Source organism: Ictidomys tridecemlineatus, chromosome 2 (genome assembly GCF_052094955.1).
Source record: "Ictidomys tridecemlineatus isolate mIctTri1 chromosome 2, mIctTri1.hap1, whole genome shotgun sequence".
In the NCBI taxonomy this organism is placed as follows: domain Eukaryota; kingdom Metazoa; phylum Chordata; class Mammalia; order Rodentia; family Sciuridae; genus Ictidomys; species Ictidomys tridecemlineatus.
The window spans coordinates 157,488,306-157,509,305 of NC_135478.1; the positions used below are offsets into that span (position 1 = coordinate 157,488,306).

The following is a 21,000-nucleotide window of genomic DNA, read 5'->3' on the forward strand; positions in this document are numbered from 1 at the left end:
CAAGCAATGAGCTAACAATATAGAAACCAGTATTAGAGATCCACCAAATTATCATGCTACTTGGATTTGAATTAGAGCATTACTCATGTTTTCCTCATGACCTTTAATGACAGTAGAGGTGAATATTAAGCCTCCTATTAATGCATTTCATATCTTACTGTCTTTTCAAAGAGTACTTTTTATTTTAGTGCACTTTCAAACTTAAAACATGCAAGAATAGCACAGATAACTTCCATGTATTTTACCTAGATTTCAGTAATTCACTAGACATTCATATTTTTCCTCACTTGCTATGTGATTTCCATGTGTGTCCAACCCTCCACCTAATAGAACTGGGTAGTAATTAGTCAATGGTAGTTTTTAATTTTTCTTCAAATCACTGCTTGACAGTAGAGAGAATTTTGAGAGAGAATTTTAATATTTTTTGAGTTTTCGGCGGACACAACATCTTTGTTTTTTTTGTATGTGGTGCTGAGGATCGAACCCAGGCCGCACGCATGCCAGGCGAGCGCACTACCACTTGAGCCACATCCCTAGCCCAAGAGAATTTTTTTAAGATTCAAATCCTTTTTTTATTCTAATTAATTATATATGAGAGTAGAATGCATTTTAACACGCCATAAATAAATGGAGTATAAGTTTTCATTCTTTTGGTTGTACATGATGCAGAATAACACCAGTATGTAGTCATATATGTATATAGGGTAATAATTCATTCTACTATTCTTCCTATACCCCATACATCCTCCCATCCCTTCACTCTCCTCTACTTAATCCAGAGTTACCCTATTCTTCCCTAGCACCCCCACCCCTTATTGTGAATTAGTATTCACATATCAGAGAAAACATTCGTTCTTTGGTTTTTGGGGATTGGTTTATTTCTCTTAGTATGATATTCTTTAGCTCCATCCATTTACCAGCAAATGGCATAATTTCATTCTACTCTGATTTTATCTCACTCCAGTCAGAAAGGCAATAATCAAGAATACAAACAATAAATTTTCACAAGGATATGGGGAAAAGGGTACACTCAAACATTGCTGGTAGGACTGAAAATTGGTGCAACTATTATGGAAAGTGGTATGGGATTTCTCAGAAAACTTGGAATGGAACCACCATTTTGACCCAGCTATCCTACTCCTTGGTCTATACCCAAAAGACTTAAAACAGAATACTACAGTGACATGGCCTCATCAATGTTTATGGCAACTCAATTCACAATAGCCAGACTATGGAACCAATGTAGATGCCTTTCAACAGATGAATGGATAAAGAAAATGTGGTGTATATACACAGTGGGATATTACTCAGCCTTAAAGAAGACTTTATTTAGCAGGTGGTAGTTTAAGTCATTAAGTTTATAGTAATTTGATACAAAGCACTTCATTAAAATTTTTTCTAGGAAAACATTAGTAGGTAATATTCTGCCAAATTACAAAATAAGGCTTAATTAGTATCAAATGGAAAAGGAACATTAATGGAGCTCTTATGGACATTTACAGAATTAAGAAATTAAGATTTTGGAAAGTGGGGGAATATATCATTTTAATTTGAAGGTTTATTGCTAATATTCATGAGATTATAGATAATATGAATATGTTCTTAGGCAAATACAACTTACTAAATTGATAAAAGTAAACAGCTATTCATATTCTTATATTAAGTATTACATCTATAATTGAAGGCTCTCGGGCTCTCCCATAGATGCAGTTGGCTTTTACAAATTCTATAAAAGAATTCAAAAGAAAATATGATAGCAGTCTGAGTTTTCTTTAGATTTTGAAATGAATGCTTCCCAATTTTAAACAGTATGATTACTTAATGAAATATAACATAGCTTTATAAGGAAGTAAGATTACTAATTTTTCTCCTGAAATGGAGGCAAAATTCTGAGTATTATCAGATAAAATTATGGTTTGGAAAGGACATAAGATTACAATCAAGTGTTTGTGTACCTTGAGAATCTGAACTAATGAATAAAACAGTTTATATGTAAATTTAGCAAGTTTACTGACTATAAGGTCTGCATAAAATTTGTTTTTATGTAAGAAATAGGTGAAATTGAAAAGTCAATTTACAGTAGCATTAACAGTAGAAGTAAATATAACTGTAAAAGTACTCCATACTGGGAACTATAGACCACTATTCAGAGGAATTAATGAAGATTTTGGAAAGTGGAGGAATATATCATGTTCATTAGAAGGCTTGTTATTTTAAAATGTCATTATACTAGTCATATATTCATAAATGAATATAGGAAAGTAATATCAGATTTATTCCACTGTCATATCTCATTCTCCCTCTTTCCTTCATTCCCTGTGTGTAATCCATAGTACTTTTATTTTCTCCCCCACCTCTTATTGTATGTTACCATCCACATATTAGAGAAAACATTTGGCCTTTGGTTCTTTGGGATTGACTTATTTCACTTAATGTTATTCTCTAACTTCATCCATTGATCAGCACATGCCATAATTTCATTTGTCTTTATGGTTGAGTAATATTCCATTGTGTATCCATACCACATCTTCTCTATCCATTCATCTGTTGAAGGGCAACTAAGTTGGTTCCATATTTTGACTATTGTGAATTGAGCTGCTATAAACATTGATGTGGCTGTGTCACTGTAGTACGCTGATTTTAAGTCCTGTGGGTATATGCCAAGGAGTAGGATAACTGGCTCAAATGGTGGTTCCATTCAAGTTTTCTGGGGAATCTCCACCCTGCTTTCCAGAGTGGTTGTACCAATTTGCAGTCCCACCAGCAATGTATGAACATACCTTTTCCCCTCACATCTTTTCCAACATTTATTGTTGCTTGTATTTTTGATAATTGCCATTTTGATTGGAGTGAGATGAACTCTCAGTGTAGTTTTGATTTGCATTTCTCTAATTTCTAGAGATGTTGAACCTTCTTCTTATATTTATTGACCATTTGTTTTGTTTCTGTGATGTGCCTGTTGGGTCCCTTAGCCAATTTCTTGATTGGGATTTTTTTTGGGTGTTATTTCTTTATATATCCTGAAGATCAATTCTCTATCGATGTGCCGGTGGAAAAATTTTTCTCCAATCTGTATGCTCTCCATTCGTGCTCTTCATTGTTTTGTGTGCCTTGAAGAAGCTTTTTAGTTTGTTACTGTCCTACTTACTGATTCTTGATTTTACTTCTTGTGCTTTAGAAATCTTGTCTAGTAAGTCAGTTCCAAAGCTGACATGATGGAGAGTTGGGCCTATATTTTCTTCTAGTAAGCACAGGGTCTGTGGTCTAATGCCTGGGTCCTTGATCCACTTTGAGTTGAGTTTTTTACAGGAAGAGACATAGGGAGTCTAATTTCATTTTGCTACATATGGATTTCCAGTTTTTCAGCACCATTGGTTAAAGAGGCTTTATTTCTCCAACATATGGAGCCTTTGTCTCAGATAAGTGTATTTATGTGGGTTTGTCTCTGTCTTCTATTTTGTACCCTTGGTCTTCATGTCTGTTTTTCTGTCAATACGGCGCCATTTTTGTTACCATAGCGCTGCTGTATAATTTAAGGTCTTGCATTGTGAAGCCTCTGGCACCACTTTTCTTGGTAAGAATGCTTTGGCTATTTTGGGCTTCATATTATCCAAAAGTGAATTTTATTACTGCTTGTTCTATTTCTATGAAGAATGTCATTGGAATTCTAATAAGAATTGCATTGTATCTGTATAGTGCTTTTGGTAGTATGGCCAGTTTGACAATATTAATTCTGTCTATCCAGGAACATGGATAGGCAGAATTAATATTTTCTAAAGGTCTTCAATTTCTTTCTCTTTATTTTTTTCCCTTCAACCATTTTTTTATTCTGCTCATATTCCATTTCTTTCTTTAGTGCTCTGTAGTTTTCATTTTAGAGGTATTTCACCACTTCTGTTACATTGATTCCCAAATATTTGTTTTGAGAGGTTATTGTGAATAGGATAATTTCCTGGATTTCTCTTTCAGCTAACTTGTCATTGATATATAGTAATGCAACTGATTTATGGGTGTATTTATAGGTGTATACAAATGCAACTCACTTATATCTTGCTACTTTGTTGGATTCATTTATGAGTTCTAGAAGTTTTCTACTGAAGTTTTTGGGTCTTCTAAATATAGAATCATGTCACTGCAAATAGGGGTAGTTTAGAGGTATTTTCCTATTTGTATCACTTTAATTTCTTTTGTCTAATTGCTCTGGCTAGGTTTTCAAGGACTATGCTGAATAGAAGTGGTGAAAGAGGTTGTTCCCGTTTTATTCCAGTTTTTAGAGGGAATGATTTTATTTTTTCTGCATTTAGAATGATATTGTCCTTGGGTTTAGCATATATATCTTTAATAATAATAATAGAGGTGTGTTTCTATTGTCCTTGTCGTTTTAATGTTTTGAATGTAAATGGATGCTGAATTTGGTCAAATGCTGTTTCTGTATCTGTTGAGATAAGCATGCAATTTATTGATGTAATGAATCACCTTTATTGATTTCTATATGTTGAACCAGCCTTCCATCCCTGGGATGAACCTGATTTGGTTGTAACATACTATCTTTTTAATATGTTTTTGTATGTTATTTGATAGTATTATGAATTTTTGCATATGTGTTCATCAGGTATATTGATCTGAAGTTCTCTTCTTTGATGTGTCTTTGGTTTTGGATCATGGTGATACTAGCTTCATAGAATGAGAGTGGAAGGGTTCTCCCCTTTTTTATTTCATGCAATAATTTGAGGAGGATGGGTGTTCTTTGAAGTTCTGGTAGAAGTTGGCTGAGAATCTGTGTCGGATTGGGCTTTTCTTTCTTGGTAGACTTTAGATGGCATTTTAAATTTCATTGCTTGTAGTTTATTTAAACATTCTATGTCTTCCTTATTCAATTTGGGTAGGTAATTTGTCTCTAAAAATTTGTTGATGTCTTTGATTTTCTACTTAATTGGAGTATAGATTTTCAAAATAGTTTGATTATCGTCTGTATTTCAGTGGGATCTGCCATGATAGTTCCTTTTTCATTATGAATTTTATTTATTGCCTTCTTCTTTTGGTGTTGATTTGTTCTTTTTGTAGAGCTCTGAGATGTAATGTTAGGTTATTTATTTGGTGACTTTCTGTCCTTATAAAGAATATGCTGAGGGCAATGAACTTTCTTATATATAAAGTAAAAATTTAAAAATAAAAAATAAGAATATAATACAAAACCAGATTGAAATATACTAATCAAATATCCTGGTCCTCAAAAGACAGAGCCATGAAAAATAACTGGTTTCAGAAATGTCAGACATGAAAAAAAAATCCAAATATAAGTAAGAAAAAAATCCAAATATAAGTAAGTATAAATGTCCATGATGAACAATAGTTCACAGCTAGAAAGCCTATACTACAAAACATAAGATATTTTATGAAGAAGAAATGAAATGTAAAATTGAAAACCAGCAAAAAGAGGAACTACACTAAAGGAATAGTCAATCAAAGGAGAAACTCATTCAAATTAAAAACCAGTAATAAATCAAAATGACATGGAATATACATGATTTCTCAATAATAACACTGAATGTCAATGCTCTAAACTCATCAATCAAAAGACAAAGACTGGCACATTGGATTAAAAATTCAAGACCCAACAATGTCCTGTCAACCAGAGACTCACCCCATAAAGAGATCAACAGACTGATGGTAAAATGGTTGGAAATGAACATATCATTAGCATGGATCTCTTAAACAGGGGTTTCTGTTCTCAGATTAAGTGGACCTCAAGTAAAATTAACCAAGAATGCCATTTCATACTGCTTAAGGGAATTATACATCAGCAAGACATAACAATCTTACATATTTATTCCCCAAACAATAGAACATCTCCATCATCTAACTTTTCTCAATTTCAAATAGGACATAACAGAATAATACTGGGTGATTTTAACACAACTCTTTCACCACTGGCTAAATCCTTCAAACAAAAACTAAACAAGCTGTAGACCTAAAAAAGTACAATTAGTAATTTAGGCTTAATGGACATATATAGACTATTTCACCCATCAATGAATCAAAAATCAATATATTTTTTTTCTCCACAGCTCATGGATGCTTCTCTAACATAGAACATATAGTATGCCACAAAACAATTCTTCTCTGAGCAAATATAGAGATTACCTTGCTTTCTATCAGATTACAATGGTCTGAAGTTAGAAATTAATGATAAAATAAAAAAGAAGCTACTCTAACATCTGAAGACTAAATAATATGCTATTGAATGAGTGTGTAGCAGGAGAAATGAGAGATGAAATAAAAAATACTTAGTGGTAAATGAGAATCATGACACAACTTATCAAAATCTTTGGGACACTATGAAAGCAATTCTAAGAGGAAAGTTCAAATTTAGAAAGATTAAACTATTTTTATTATGATAAAGTGAACACAAAAACTTAATTTTATTGCATTGGCATTCTAGAGGAATTGGTAAACCAAGTGATTGTGATTTCTAGTTACTAAGATCTCTTATTTCCATTAAGTATGGTATGATTGGTTGTCCACCAACCAACGTTTAATGCATAGATTTGTTGCCAAGATATCTTGGTATACAATAGAGGTTACTCCACGTGGCCTGAAGCCAAAACCTCCTTATTCTTAGTCAAGGGCTTTGAAAAGCAGGTAAGCACAGGTGTCCGCATGGGAGGTTATTGTTGTATTCTTTTGTTGAATGTGAAAATTTTAATTTTTTTTCATTTTATTTCAGAGAGAATATCACAAGAAATTTGTATAGTTATGGACACAAAAGAAAATAAAGAACACATAAGTCATCTTCTTGAAGAAGTGCTAAAAACTGAATTAAATGTAAGTATTTGAAGATTTAGTTTGGTAAACTTTGCCACAGCTGTTTGCAGAAAAAAGGTATCATCCTTGATAAAGCATGAACACCATTTGGTCTTAATATCATTCTGCCTCAATGGGATTTTTGGGTCTCTTAACACTTAGGACTTCAATATGCTCCCTTCCCTTTTCCTTTCCTGTCCTTTTCTTTGTGAAGTAGGTTCTTGCTAATTGCTAAAGGCCTTGTTAAGTTGCTGAGCTGGCTTTGAACTCTCAATTTCTCCTGCCTCAGCCTCCCTAGTTGCTGGGATTGCAGGTGTGTCTCTGCCACCATACCCCAGTTTCAATCCTTAGGTTGATGTCACATGAATCATTTTGGTCATCTAAAACTAGTCCTCTAAAAGATTGCCTAGGGAAGGCTCATGGATGCAGTATTTCCAAGTCCTTCCATGTTGATTTGGCCAGATTAAAACTGAGACCAAAAAAAATCTTGGTTCAGAAATTTTTCCTTGAGTATCTTAAATATTCTACTGTATTTTCTTCTGTAATAAAGTATTTTGTACAAGTGTGAAGAACATATAATTTTGTTTTTTGGTCTTATAGGTGATTTAGTCTATATGAATGAAGGCCCAAATAATTATTTTTTTCTTTAAAGTTCAGTTGTTTCCTTTGAATTTTCTGTTAGCCATTTTTAGTTGATGATCTGGGGTATATTATGTGTTCTTTTATTGTTTAGATTTAAGTGTTTTTATTTACTGAAAATTACTATGCCATTTTTAGCATTTTATGTTAAGTTCGGTTTTCAGAGATTCTTGTTGCATGATACACTCTTAGCTACTGCTTTCTTTCGGAGTTTTAAAATGTCTTTTTCATTTTAGAATTTTTTTGCTTTCCAGTTTCCTTTGTTTCAGGCATGAAAAGATCATTTTATTTGCTCTTATGTTCTTTTTATTTTAGCCTTCAATTCTGCAATAAATGAATTTCTTCAATTTTTCTGTTCTAATAACTACTGTGTCTTTCCAATTCTGATTTTAAGAATTTAATTTGTTATTAAATCTTAAGTTATGATTTTCGTTTCTTTTGTGAATAGGTGTTTCTGATTTGAATACATTGCCTATAGAAACTTTTACTCTTCTGTTTCCTATATCAAGCTTATGTGAGATTTATTTTTCTCTACTGAAGCTCTTTTTTCCCCATAGCTTTATTGACGTAAAATTGAAGTGCAATAAAGTGCACATATTTGAAGTATGCAATTTGATGAGTTTTAATCTGTATATAACTAATATCAATATAAAAAGTATTTGTGGGGCTGGGGAGACAGTTCAGTTGGTAGAGTGTTTGCCTCACATGCACAAGGCCCTGTGTTCAATCCCCAGCACCACAATAAATAAATAAATAATAAAACCAATTGCATTCCTTTTCTTAAAATTTAAAATCATGAAGACTGTTTCCACATATTTTAATACATTAGAAATCAGTTATCTTAAGATATATACAACCCCATCCCCACATGTTAACTATTTCAAAATTAGATGGCACACTTATAAATATCTCGGAGGTCAAGGAAGAAACGCAAGAAAAGTAAATAAAAAGTGCTTTGAATGAAGTGAGTAAAAAGCTTAAAATACCAGAATGTCTTGGATGAAACAGTGCTCAGATGAGCATTTATAACACAGAGTACTTGTATTAGAAAGAAGCTAGATAGGAATCAAATTATTTTCATATTATGTACTAGGTAGGAAAAAGTGAGAGTAGAAATATATGAAATAGAGGAGAAAAAATACAACTAAAATCTAATAAAAAATAAGCCTAATCAAGAAAAAGGCAGGTAAATAATACAACTAAAATCTGATTAAAAAAATAAGCCTAGTCAAGAAAAAGGCAGGTAAAAATTAATGGAAATGGAGCTATCAAAATAACCCTACAGATGCTAAAAATATATAATGGTAGTATTACAATTATTTGCCAGCATATGTGATAGCTTACACAAAACATGGTCCATATTAGAGAAGGGTCCAAGTTCTGAGAAAAAAGAGTATACTCTCATTGATGCATGAAATATTCTGTGTGTGTGTTATGTCTAAATTATATTTTTTACTTCTAGACTTTATTTAGATTTTGTTTAGAGGATCTATTCAGTGGTGACAGAGGCAAGTTAAAGTTACCCAGTATTACTGTGTTGTGTTCTATTTGATTCTTGAAATTGATAGTTTGTTTGACGTAGATACAAGTTCCATTGTTTGGGGCATAATATGTAAGATTGTAATGTCTTGTTTGATGTATATTTCCCTTAAGCAGTATGAAATGGCCTTCTTGGTTCCTTCTGATTAACTTTGGCTTGAGGTCTCTACTTTATCAGATAGAAAGCCCTGCTTGTTTATGTGATCCATGTGAGTGATATGTTTTTGCTGATACTTTTACCTTCATCATGTGGATGTCTTTGTTTATGAGGTGAGTCTCTTTGATAGAATATCGTTGGATATTATTTTATAATCCAGTGTGCCAGTCTGTATCTTTTGATGAATGAGTTTAGGCCATTAATTTTCAGCATTATTATTGAGATATGATTTGAATTCCTACTCATGAGTTTATTTTTATAGTTTTTAATTTGAATTAATTTCGCCTTTGGTTGATTATTACTTTAGTGTAGTTCTTCCCTTTGCTAGTTTTCACTTTTTTCCATCTAATTTTTAAAATTTTTACTTTAAAAAATTATTTTTAGTTATAAATTGACACAGAACCTTTATTTTATTTTTTTATGTGGCACTGAGGATCAAACTCGGCATCCCATACATGCGAGGCAAGCGCTTTAACACTGAGCCACAACCCCAGACTTTTCTTTTCATCTTCATTGAATATTTTGTTAAGAATGTTCTGTAATGCAGGCTTTTAGTTGCAAATTCTTTTAACTTTTGTTTATCATGCCAGGTTTTATTTCATCTTCAAACCTGAAGCTTAATTTTGATGGTTATATGATTCTTGGTTGGCATCTATTTTCTTTCAGAGCTTGGTATATATAATTTTTTAATTTTTAAAATTTATTCTAATGAGTTATACATGAAGCAGAATGCATTTTGATTCATTGTACACAAGTGGAGCACAACTTTTTATTTCTCTGGTTGTACACAATGTAGAGTCATACCACATGTACAGTCATACGTGTACCTAGGGTAATGATGTTCATCTCATTCCACCATCTTTTCTGTTCTCATGCCCCCTCCTCTTTCTTCCCTCCACTTTGCTGAATCTAAGTTCCTCCATTCTCTCCATGCCCACCCCCACATTATGGGTCAGATTGGCTTACTTTATTTGACATGATATTTTCTAACTCCATTCATTTACCTAAAAATGCCATAATTTTATTCTCTTTTAATGCTGAGTAATATTTCTTTATGCATTTGTCTCACAAATCCATTCATCTATTGAAGAGCATCTAGGTTGCTTCCACTGATTAGCAATTGTGAATTGTGCTGCTATAAATATTGAAGTGACTTCATTAGTGTAGTATGTTGTTTTTATGTCTTTAAGGTATAGACAAAGGAGTGGGATAGCTAGGTCAAATGATGGTTCCATTCCAAGTTTTCTAAGGAATCTCCATACTGCTTTCCAGATTGGTTGCACCAATTTGTAAGTCCCACCAGCAATGTATGAGAGTGCCTTTTCCCCCACGTGCTCATCAACACTTGTTGTTTGTATTCTTGATAACTTCCATTCTGACTGGTGTGAGATGAAATCTTAGGTTTGATTTGCATTTCTTTAATTATTAGAGATGTTGAATATTTTTTCATATATATGCTGATTGATTACATTTCTTCTCAGAGTGTCTGTTCAGCTCCTTAGTCCATTTATTGATTGGTTTGTTTGTTTTTTTGGTGCTAAGTTTTTTGATTTTTTTTATGTATCCTTGGGACTTATGTTGATGTGTTTGTGATAAAAATTTGCTCCCAAATGTACTCTCTCTTCACCTCACCAATTGTTTCTTTTGCTGAGAAGAAGCTTTTTAGTTTGAATCCATCCGATTTATTGATTCTTGATTTTATTTATTGCACTTGAGGAATCTTGTTAAGGAAGTCAGGGCCTAATTTGACATGATGAAAATTTGGGCATGGTTTTGCTTCTATTTAATGTAGGGTCTTTGGTCTAATTCCTAGGTCCTTGATCCACTTTGAGTTTTGTGCATGGTGAGAGTAACGGGTTTAGTTATATTTTGCTGTGTATAGATTTCCAGTTCTCCCAGCACCATTTGTTGAAGAGGCTTTCATTTCCCCAATGTATGTATTTGGTGCCTTTATATAGTATGAGGTTACTGTATTTATGTGGGTTTGTTTCTGTGTCTTCTATTCTGTATGTGTTTTGGTGCCAATACCATTGCCATTTTTGTTACTGTAGCTTTGTAGTATAGTCTACAGTCTGGTATTGTGTTGCCTCCTGCTTCACTCTTGCTAAGGATTGCTTTGGCTATTCTGGGTCTTATTTTTCCAAATGTTTCATGAATGCTTTTTCTATTTCTATAAGGACTGATATAGGGATATTAATTGGAATCACATTGAATCTTTATGCAGTTTGGGTAGTATGGCCGTTTTGACAATATTGATTCTCCCTATCCATGGACATGGAAGATCTTTCCATCTTCTAAGGTCCTCTTCAGTTTCTCTAGTGTTCTGTGGTTATTATTGTAGAAGTCTTTCAGCTCTCCTGTTAGCTTTATTCCCAAGTATTTTATTTTTTGAAGCTATTATGACTGGAATAGTTTTCCTAATTTCTCTGTCAGTGGATTCATCAATGATGTTTAGAAATGTATTTGATTTATGAGCATTGATTATTATATCCTGCTACTTTGCTGAATTCATTTATTAATTGTAGGAGTTTTCTGGTGGAGGTTTTAGATCTCTAAGTATAGAATAATCTCATCAGCAAATGATGATAGTTTGAGTTCTTCTTTTCCTATTTGTATCCCTTTAATTTCTTTCATCTGTCTGATTACTCTGGTTAGAGTTTAAGGACTATGTTGAATAGAAGTGGTGAAAGAGAACAGCCTTATCTTGTTCCTCTTGTTCAGAGGGAATGTTTTCAATTTTTCACCATTTAGAATGATGTTGGCCTTGGGTTTAGCATAGCTTTTACAATGTTGAGGTATGTTTCTACTGTCCCTAGTTTTTCTAGTGTTTTGACCATGAAAGGGTGTTGTATTTTGTCAAATGCTTTTTCTGCATTAATTGACATAATCATATAATTTTTAAGTCTGTTGATGTGATGAATTATTGATTTCCTTATGTTCAACCATCCTTGCATCCCTGGAATGAATCCCACTTGATCATGGTGCACAATTTTTTAAGTATGTTTTTGTGTGTGATTTGCCAGAATTTTATTGGCAATTTTTGCATCAGTGTTCATCAGAGATATTGGTCTTCAATTTTCTTTCCTTCATGTGTTTCTGTTGGTTTTGGTATCAAGATGATGCTAGCTTCATAGAATGAGTTTTCTCTCATATAGAATAATTTGAGGAGTATTGGTATTAATTCTTCTTTGTGGGTCTTGTAGAACTTATCTGTGAATCTGTCTGGTCCTGGGCTTTTCTTGGTTGGTAGGCTTTTGGTGGTATCTTCTATTTCCTTGCTTGAAATTGATCTGTTTAAATGTGTAAGTCCTCTTGTTTTAGTTTGGGTTGATCACTTGCCTCTAGAAATTTGTTAGTGTTTTGAGGTTTTCTTCTTTACTGTAAAGTATAAATGTTCAAAATAGTTTCTAATTGTCTTCTGTATTTCAATAGTGTGTGCCATGACATCTCCTTTTTCATTTTGAATTTTAGTAATTTGAATTTTTTAAGTATTTGTTAACTAGTTTTTAAAAATATCTTTATTTTTAATTTTTATGTGGTGCATGAGAATCGAACTCAGGGCCTCACACATGTCAGGCGAGCATGCTACCACTTGAGCCACATCCCCAACCCCAGTAATTTGAATTTTTTGTCTCTATTTCTTTTCATTAGGGTGGTTAAAGATTTGTCAATTTTATTTATTTTTTCAAAGAACTAGCTTTTTGTTTTGCCAATATTTTGAATTATTTTGTTTCAATTTCATTGATTGCTGCCCTGATTTTAATTATTTCCTATCTTCTACTACTTTTGGTGTTGGTTTATTACTCTTTTTCTAGGGCTTTGAGCTGTAATGTCAGGTCATTTATTTGTTGACTTTTCTTCTTTTAATGAATGAATTCCCTGCAATGAACTTTGCTCTTAGCACTCCCTTCATAATGTTGCATAAACTCTGATAAGTTGTATCAGAGTTCTTATTTACCTCTAAGAATTTTTTTAATGTCCTCCCTGATGTCTTCTATTATCCATGGGTAATTCAACAGCGTATTGTTTAGTCTGCAGGTATGGGAGTAGCTTCTATTTTTTATTTATCATTTATTTTGGAGAAGGATCCATGTGCTGCTGAGAAGAAAGTGTATTTGCTTGTTGATGAATGGAATGTTCTATATATGTCTGTTAAGGCTAACTTATTGTCTTCTTGAGTTCTATAGTTTCTTTGATCAGTTTTTGTTTGGAAGATCTATTCAGAGGTAAGAGAGGTATACTAAAGTTACCCAGTATTATTGAGTTGTGGTCTATTTGATTCTTGTAGTTGAGATGGTTTTGTTTGATTTACATAGAAGCCCAATTGTTTGAGGCATAGATATTTATGATTGTTATGTCTTGTTGATGTATGAATCCCTTAAGCAGTATGAAATGTCCTCCTTTATCCCTTTTCACTAGTTTTGAAGTCTAGTTTACCTGATAATGAGGATGAAAATCCCTGCTTGTTTATGTGGTCCAAGTGAGTGGTATGTTTTTACTCTTCACCTTCAGTCAATGGATGTCTTTTCCTGTGAGATGAGTCTCTTGAAGGCAGCATATTGAGGGTCTTTTTTTTTTTTAAATCCAATCTGTTAAACCATGTCTTTTACTTAATGTGTTTAGGCCATTCACATTCAGAGTTATTATTGAAATATGATTTGTATTCCCGGTCATTTTGTTTTATTTTTGGTTTTTAACTTGGTTTCTCATTTGATTGGCCTTTTCTTTAGTGTAGTTCCTCCCTTTGTTGTTTTTCATTTCCTTTTCCTGGAATATTTTGCTGAATTCTGTAGTGCAGGTTTTCTAGTTGTAAATTCTTTTAAATTTTGCTTATCATGAAAGATTTTTATTTCATCATGAATTCTGAAATTAATTTTGCTGGATATAGGATTCTTGGTTGGCATCCATTTTCTTTCAGAGCTTGGTATATGTCATTCCAGGATCTCTGGGTTTTGAGGGTTTGGGTTGAAAAGTCTGCTGAGATACAAATTGGTCTCTCTGTATATGTGATCTGATTCCTCTCTCTTGAGGCTTTTAAGATTCTATCCTTATTCTATTTTCATTATAACATGCCTTGTCATAGATCTGTTGTAATTTTACATATTTGGTGTCCTGTAAGCCTCTTGTATATGATTTTTACAATTGATTGTTCATGTTTGGAAAATTTTCTGATATTATTTCATTGAAGAGATAGTGCACTTCTTTGGTTTGAATTTCTTGCCTTTCTTTATCCCAATAAGTCTTAATTTTGGTCTTCTGATATTATCCCATATTCTTGGATGTTCTGTTCATGGTTTCTTACAATCTATCTTCACTGTGTAATCAACTTTATTTTGAAGATTATATATTTTGTCTTCATTGTCTGAGGTTCTGTCTTCCAAGTGATTTAGTCTGTTGGTGATGCTTTCTATTGAGTTTTTTGATTTATTGTTTCTTTCATTTCAAGGATTTCTTTTTTTTTTTAATCACTCTCTCTTTGGTACATGTATTTGTTTCCTTATCTATTTGTTGGTGTGATGAATGGATGCCTATATTTGCTCCCTTATTTGTTCTTTGGTGTCATCAATGGTTGCTGCATTTGTTCTCTTATCTCTTTGTTGGAGTGATCAATTTTGTCTGTATTTGCTCACTTAGGTCATTCTTTAATTCCCAGATCATTTTGATTATGTACATTCTGAACTCCTCCTCTGAAATTTCTTCTACTAAGGTGTCAATGTATTCTATTGTTGTAGTATATTGGTTTTTGGGGAGCACTTTCCTCCCTTGTTTTTTCATGTTTTGTATGTGTCTTTCTCTTTTGCAATGCAAATCTGAGGTATTATAGCTTCTACTCTATAGTCCTGTAGTGTCCCTGTAGATTATAAACACCTCACATTTAAGAGGGGATATCAATGTTTACAGCATCCAGTGGGTAGCCATAAGTCAATTAGCTTCCATTTAGACATTTAAAAGTTTTGTTGCTATAAACAGAAATGAAGAGTTTGGTTATCTTCTTCCAAATAGCTAGTAGGTATGCATAATCTTTTATGGTTTCTAATGGTAGGTAGGGGACAGGGAATAGGCTGTGATGTTTATGAGGTAGTATGTGAGAATATAGAGGTATTAGATTATAGGACTAGTGAAAGGGCAATCAAAAGAAGTTGGCTGTTAGCAAGAGGAAAAAGAGAGGCTCTCTGTTAACCTCTGCAACAGATGATGTCTGTTAGCACACCTGGTAGATATACGTCTGGTGTAACTGGGTGAACAGGGTCCTTGGTGACGGTTTACCAGGTCCTGGTTGGTTTCCCTAGATGCAAATGGTCATGTCCCTAGTTGATGGCAGCAGTAACATCAAGTCTGTAATTTCCTTGATATTGGGCTTCCAGGTCCCAGTTGGTGTCCCAAGATGGAAGCTGCTCCAGGGAGGTGGCAGTAGAAGTACCTCAAGATGGTAGTGGGGGTGTTCCAAGATGATAGCAACCTCTTTTAGAGATGGGCTGGAAGGGGGGCTGTATGATGGCGTTGGCTAGCTTGTTCAGTGTTGTTTCAGTCTGGCGTGTGGTGCTGCATCAGGCAGCTGCCTTCTGGCCCTGTCTGATGTTCCATGGTGGAAATTACCATTTGGGGAGGGCTATGGTGGTGGCTGCAATGTCCCCAAATAGACGCTGTTTGTGTGGAGACACACGTTAATGATAGGGAACCGCAGAGCAATGTTCCTCTCTGCGCAAGTGTAGTATTCCTCTCCAGTGGAAGGGTGCATTTTTCATCTTGGGGATGGAGGGCACTGTGATGGGTCAGGCCTCTCTGGGGCCATGGGCCATGTGTTTGTTTATTGGTATGTGTTATTCCAGGATCTTCTAACTTTGAGGATCTGCATTATGAAAACAGCTGAGAGCCACATTGATTTCCTCCTACACATAATGTGGTATTTTTCTCTGGCCTTTAAAATTCTATCCTCATTCTATATGATAGGCATTTTCATTATAATGTGTTTTGGTGTGGGTCTGTTGTAATTTTGTACATTTGGAGTCCTATAAGTCTCTTGTGTTTGATTTTTCCATTTTACTTTTTATTTTAACTATAATATAATTGCACAATCTTTTCAATGAATTCTTTTTGTCTGTATCTCTGTATCTTCATCTATCCCAATAAATCTTAAATTTGGCCTTTTCATGTTATCCCTTAGTACTTGACAGTTCTTTTCAGATTTCTTACATCTTCTGCCCATGGTCAGTTCTGTTTTCAAAGATTACCTATGTTGTCTTTATTGCCTCAGGTTCTGTCTTCCAAGTGTTCTGTTCTGTTGGTGATGCTTTCTGTTGAATTTTTAATTTGGTTTATCATTTCCTTCATTTCTAGGATTTCTGCCTTTTTTCTTTTTTCCCCAGAATCTGTGCCTCTTTATTGAAGTGATCTTTCACTTTCTGTGTTTTCTCTGATTTCATGTCTTATACTGTCCTTTACTTTACAGATCAGTTTAACTACATCCATTCTTATCTCCTTCTCTGACATTTCTTCTACTGTAGTGTCAGTGAGTTCTGTTATTTGCATATCTTGGTTTGTTTGGGGCAATTTGTTCCCTTATTTTTCATGTTGTTTGTGTTTTACCCATCTAAAAGTATGAATCTGAGGCTGTAGATTTCCTACCCTGAACACTTGTAGCATCCCTGAAGGTTTCTAGTACCTTACTGTTTAGGGGGACAAAAATAATAATAAACACCAATGCTGACAATATACAGTATTAAACCAAATAATTCTTACTATGCAATCTATAATGTCAGTTATCACAATAAACAAATGATACGATCAGTTATTGCTTACAATAAAAACAACGAGTTCCCAAAAGTTTTTATAATTTCAAATGGTGGACAAGGAGAGAACAGAAGGAGTATAAGATGTGAGGATTATGAGGGAGGAAGAGTGAAGGAAAAATAAAAAATTAAACAAAGAGTGAAAGAATAATGGATATTGCCTGTCAGAAGAGGAAAAGAGAATCAAGAGAAAAAGGAGTAAAAATATATATATTAAATAAAAAATAGAATAAAAATCAAAACTAAAATATACTATTCAAATGTCCAAGTTCACAAAAATGAATCCATGTGATATAACTGGCTTCAAAAATGCTAGACATGAGAAAAGTAATGAATATGTATAAATGTCCATGTACCATGATGATCATAGAGAAAACAAATTAACAAAAAAGGTTTTGATGAAAAGTTAATGAATTTTTCTCTTGTAGTCCAAAAGATTCTCAGCTTCTCTTTGCAGTTTTAGGTGGGGTCATCTGGAGCATGTTGAGTCATCCTCTGGATTGCTGGAGTGAGAGAGGTAATCCTATAGGCGGAGTCCTGGAGGCAGGGTTTAGGCTTAATTGGGCTCCATGTTCTTTGCTAAACGCCAATTGGTCGAGATTTTAAATCAGCTCACCTCCAGCTCCTCGTACTTGCTGGTCCACGATGGAAGACTGTACTCCATGGATCTCCCTTTGGTTTCACTGGTGTGATGAGGGACCCAGTTTTATTACCTTATGTCACCTTTGGACCCCACGTTTTCTAGTCTCGGGTTCAGTCCCCAAACTCCATCTCTCCTGGCCCTGTTCTTCGGAATTCCTGGCCAGATCTTTCTCCCAAAAGGTCCTGCAAGCAATGGGATTGGAGCGGGAGGGGTAGAGCCTAGTAGGTTTTCACAAACAGTTGTCCTTGGGTAAAATTCTCTAATTTGATTTTCTCCTGTTCACTTTAGCACACTCTGTTTCATTCAGTGTGTATTTATTGGGTCTGTATTTCCTGTTACACTCAGGTTTGCCAGGAATTGGTCCTCATAGCTTCAAGCCCCCAGCAGCAGCTGCAAAATTGTTGCTTGTTTTGCCCTCTGCATGTCACCTGGAGAGATGACTGCTTCTTCCTCCCCACAAGGATATTGTGCACCATGTCTGATTTGCCTGACAATGCCCTTGATCTCTAAATGCTCTATATTAATATATTAATACTGTATATTGTCAGCATTGGTGTTTGTTATTATTTGTGTCCCCTTAAATAATAAGATACTAGAAACCTTCAGGGATGCTACAAGTGCACAGGGTAGGAAATCTACTGCATCAGATTCATACTTTTAGATTGGTAACACACAAACAACATGAAAAATAAGGGAACAAATTGCCTCTGAAAAATGCAGGTTTCAGGGCAGGAGTTGTGGCTCAGTGGCAGAGCACTTGCCTAGCATGTGTGAGATACTGGGTTTAATCCTCAGAACCACATATAAATAAATAAATAATAAAGGTACATCAATAACTTAAGGGAATTAAAGAAATCTGCAAATTTTTTTTTGTCTCTGCACTGTGCTTACAGAGGGACTGCTCTGGGTGGTGCTTCTGGCCCAGCCATGGCAGTGGCTGTGCCCCTTGGAATTTTGTCTTTATTATATCCAACCTCCTGAGTCCCCCATCTGCTTTGACTATCCAGTTTTAAGTTCCAGTAAATACCATCCACCCCTTTTTTGTTCATCTGTCTTGCCAAGAAGCTGCCTGTTTGCTTTCTTGATTTCACTTCAGGGAGCAGCCAAAAAAGTAACTTCCTCTATTTCGCCATCTTGAAAACACTTCTTTGCTCTGCTTTTAAGAAAGAATCTTACCTGTTTTTAGGAGGAAGGGGTGGGTCAAAGAAAGCTTAATGGCATAATATTCCTTCTTTCATTGTTTTTAGGAAAAGGTGTACATAAAACCATATTCTTTGAGTCCTGCTCAGTTGCTATTTTCCTTTACCTGGATATTCTCTTTCCGTTATTTCAACTCTACCTCTGTTTCTTACTTGAGACCTCTCAGGCACGTCCTTTGGCCTGTATACATGCTTAAGTCTATCAGTTTTGAATACTCTTAGTGCCCAGCCCTCTAGAAATCCTCAAATAAGTGAGAACCTCATGTTGCTCCTTTGTGTTCAATGTTGAATTTTGCCCACAAAATCCTTTCCTCCATTCTTTTGTCATTCCCAGAATTGCCTGCTAAGGTGACCAGAAATTACCTGATGATAATCGTTTTTCCCTAGCTCCCTTGAGTTTTCTTCCACCTTTTGCTATAGTTTCTTTAACTGTGTGCATCTTTATAGGTAACAGCAGTTTACCTCTGCCCACTAATAATGGGTTTATGGTAAATACTGTCTAAAAGGTTCTGATTTAAATATCCTTCTTGTACTTTATTTTTATTAAGGAATCTGTGGAAAGCCAGAGATTAAAAACAACATGTTAGCTTTCCAGAAACTTATTCACATTTATTCTTTTACAAAGTGATTCTCCTGGGACATTTATAATTTTTAAGCACTTAAATTTCTCTCTTGTTTTTTAGTGTGTAATTTTAAAATATAGATAGCAACTTTGGAATTAAAAGAAATAGGTTTGACTTGAAGTTAGATATTTTGCTCATGTAATAAGCTAAATAGTATGCATATATTCAAAGTGCTATCAGTGTTTCTCAAATACCTATAATTGTAATAACTTCTAGGGGATACATTGGACTCATTATATTAAAAGGAGGATCTAATATAGGACTATTTTCATTTTCATTTTTAAATTTTATTTTAATTGAAATGCAGTAGTTCCATGTATTGAAGAGATACATTGCGATGTTTCAATAAAAGTATACAGTGAATAAATAGAGTAATCAGCATATTTGTCACCTTCAACACTTATTATATATTTGTGTTGGAAACATTGAGAATTTTTTTCTACTTAACTATTACGAGATTCAATTATTATCAACCATAGTCGTTCTCCTGTACTACATAACAGTAGAAGTTTAGTGTAGGACTTCTGGACATCCTACATCTTTCTCAGAGAATTTTGGTTGACCTTGGAAAATTTTATTACTGCTTAGACCTCTCTGGCCTCTAAATTTGCCAATAAACTGTTAAATTATCAAAAACTTATCAGAAAGTTTTCTGACTTAAATAGTCACAATGTAACGATTAAGCATAGCCTTCTATATATTAGGAACAGTACTCACTTTATGATTTTGCCTTTTATCTTATAAATTAGAACAGAGAGGCCTTCTGGTTCAGTGATTTAACCAAGGTCACATTGTTATCAGACTTCTAGGCCAGAGGCTGGATTTTGAGAGTTCCAGCAAATCAGGTCTGGGCATTTACCCTGAAACCAAATGGAAATAGTAATCGTTAAAAAACAGGGAAGGAATTTTAATCAATATGGCCATATTGGAAGGGCAGAATGAGAGTGTGTCTCACCCCTGGGGTAATAACATCTGCTTGAGGCTTAATTAGAAGAACTGGTACAGTGGGTCAGAAGTATTTCTAACTAAGCAGTCTTGGTCAAACTTTAGCCTAGCTGATAATTATTTGAGTTCTGGTTCTGTGAGGTTACTGTGGAGAAGCCCCTATCATTTGAGGTGGCAATTTCCATTTATCATACAGGGTGTTTATCTTTCAGACCTCTGGTCCTGGAAGGGGCAATTCAGTTCCCATAAGAGGATTGCTCTGGCTTATGGGAGCAGTCTCATCATGAGGTTATCCTGGAAGGTTTAGGGCACTGACAGGACTTCTAGGCACCACTCAAAGGGTCTGGAGCAGGGGTCTGTAAAACTGGCATTGAATGTTCCTGCAGATATTGAAAATACCTTATTTACTCTTATCTTGATGTCTTTGGTCTTGAAGGGGAAAGATAGTTTAGGTAAATTATTAAACCATATGTTACCATTATTTAGGTAAACTTCTTAAATGATTCCCAAACCCTTGTGCAGAGCTGATTGGGGATCTTCAAACAATTACAGAATGAAGGCAGAGATGCCTGTGTTTATCTTGCTTTTAGTCATTGGCTCTCTGCAGGCCCAAGTGAAAACTCAGTGCTTTTAGTGAAACAGCTTTTAATTCTCGTTAGAT

At 34.4% G+C, this 21,000-nt stretch overlaps 1 protein-coding gene across 9 annotated transcripts in view; it reads left to right on the plus strand.

Moving 5' to 3' along the window:
• Crppa (CDP-L-ribitol pyrophosphorylase A) overlaps nt 1–21,000 on the plus strand; it is a 287,503-nt gene that overhangs the window by 110,153 nt on the left and 156,350 nt on the right. For 8 of the 9 annotated variants that reach the window (XM_078040033.1, XM_040291723.2, XM_040291722.2 and 5 more), the window contains one exon: nt 6,728–6,825. The exons of the other annotated variant lie outside the window; for it this stretch is intronic. In XM_078040033.1, the coding sequence (XP_077896159.1) occupies nt 6,728–6,825 (98 nt within the window). The remainder of the gene's footprint in view (nt 1–6,727; nt 6,826–21,000) is intronic. 9 annotated transcript variants of the gene reach the window in all.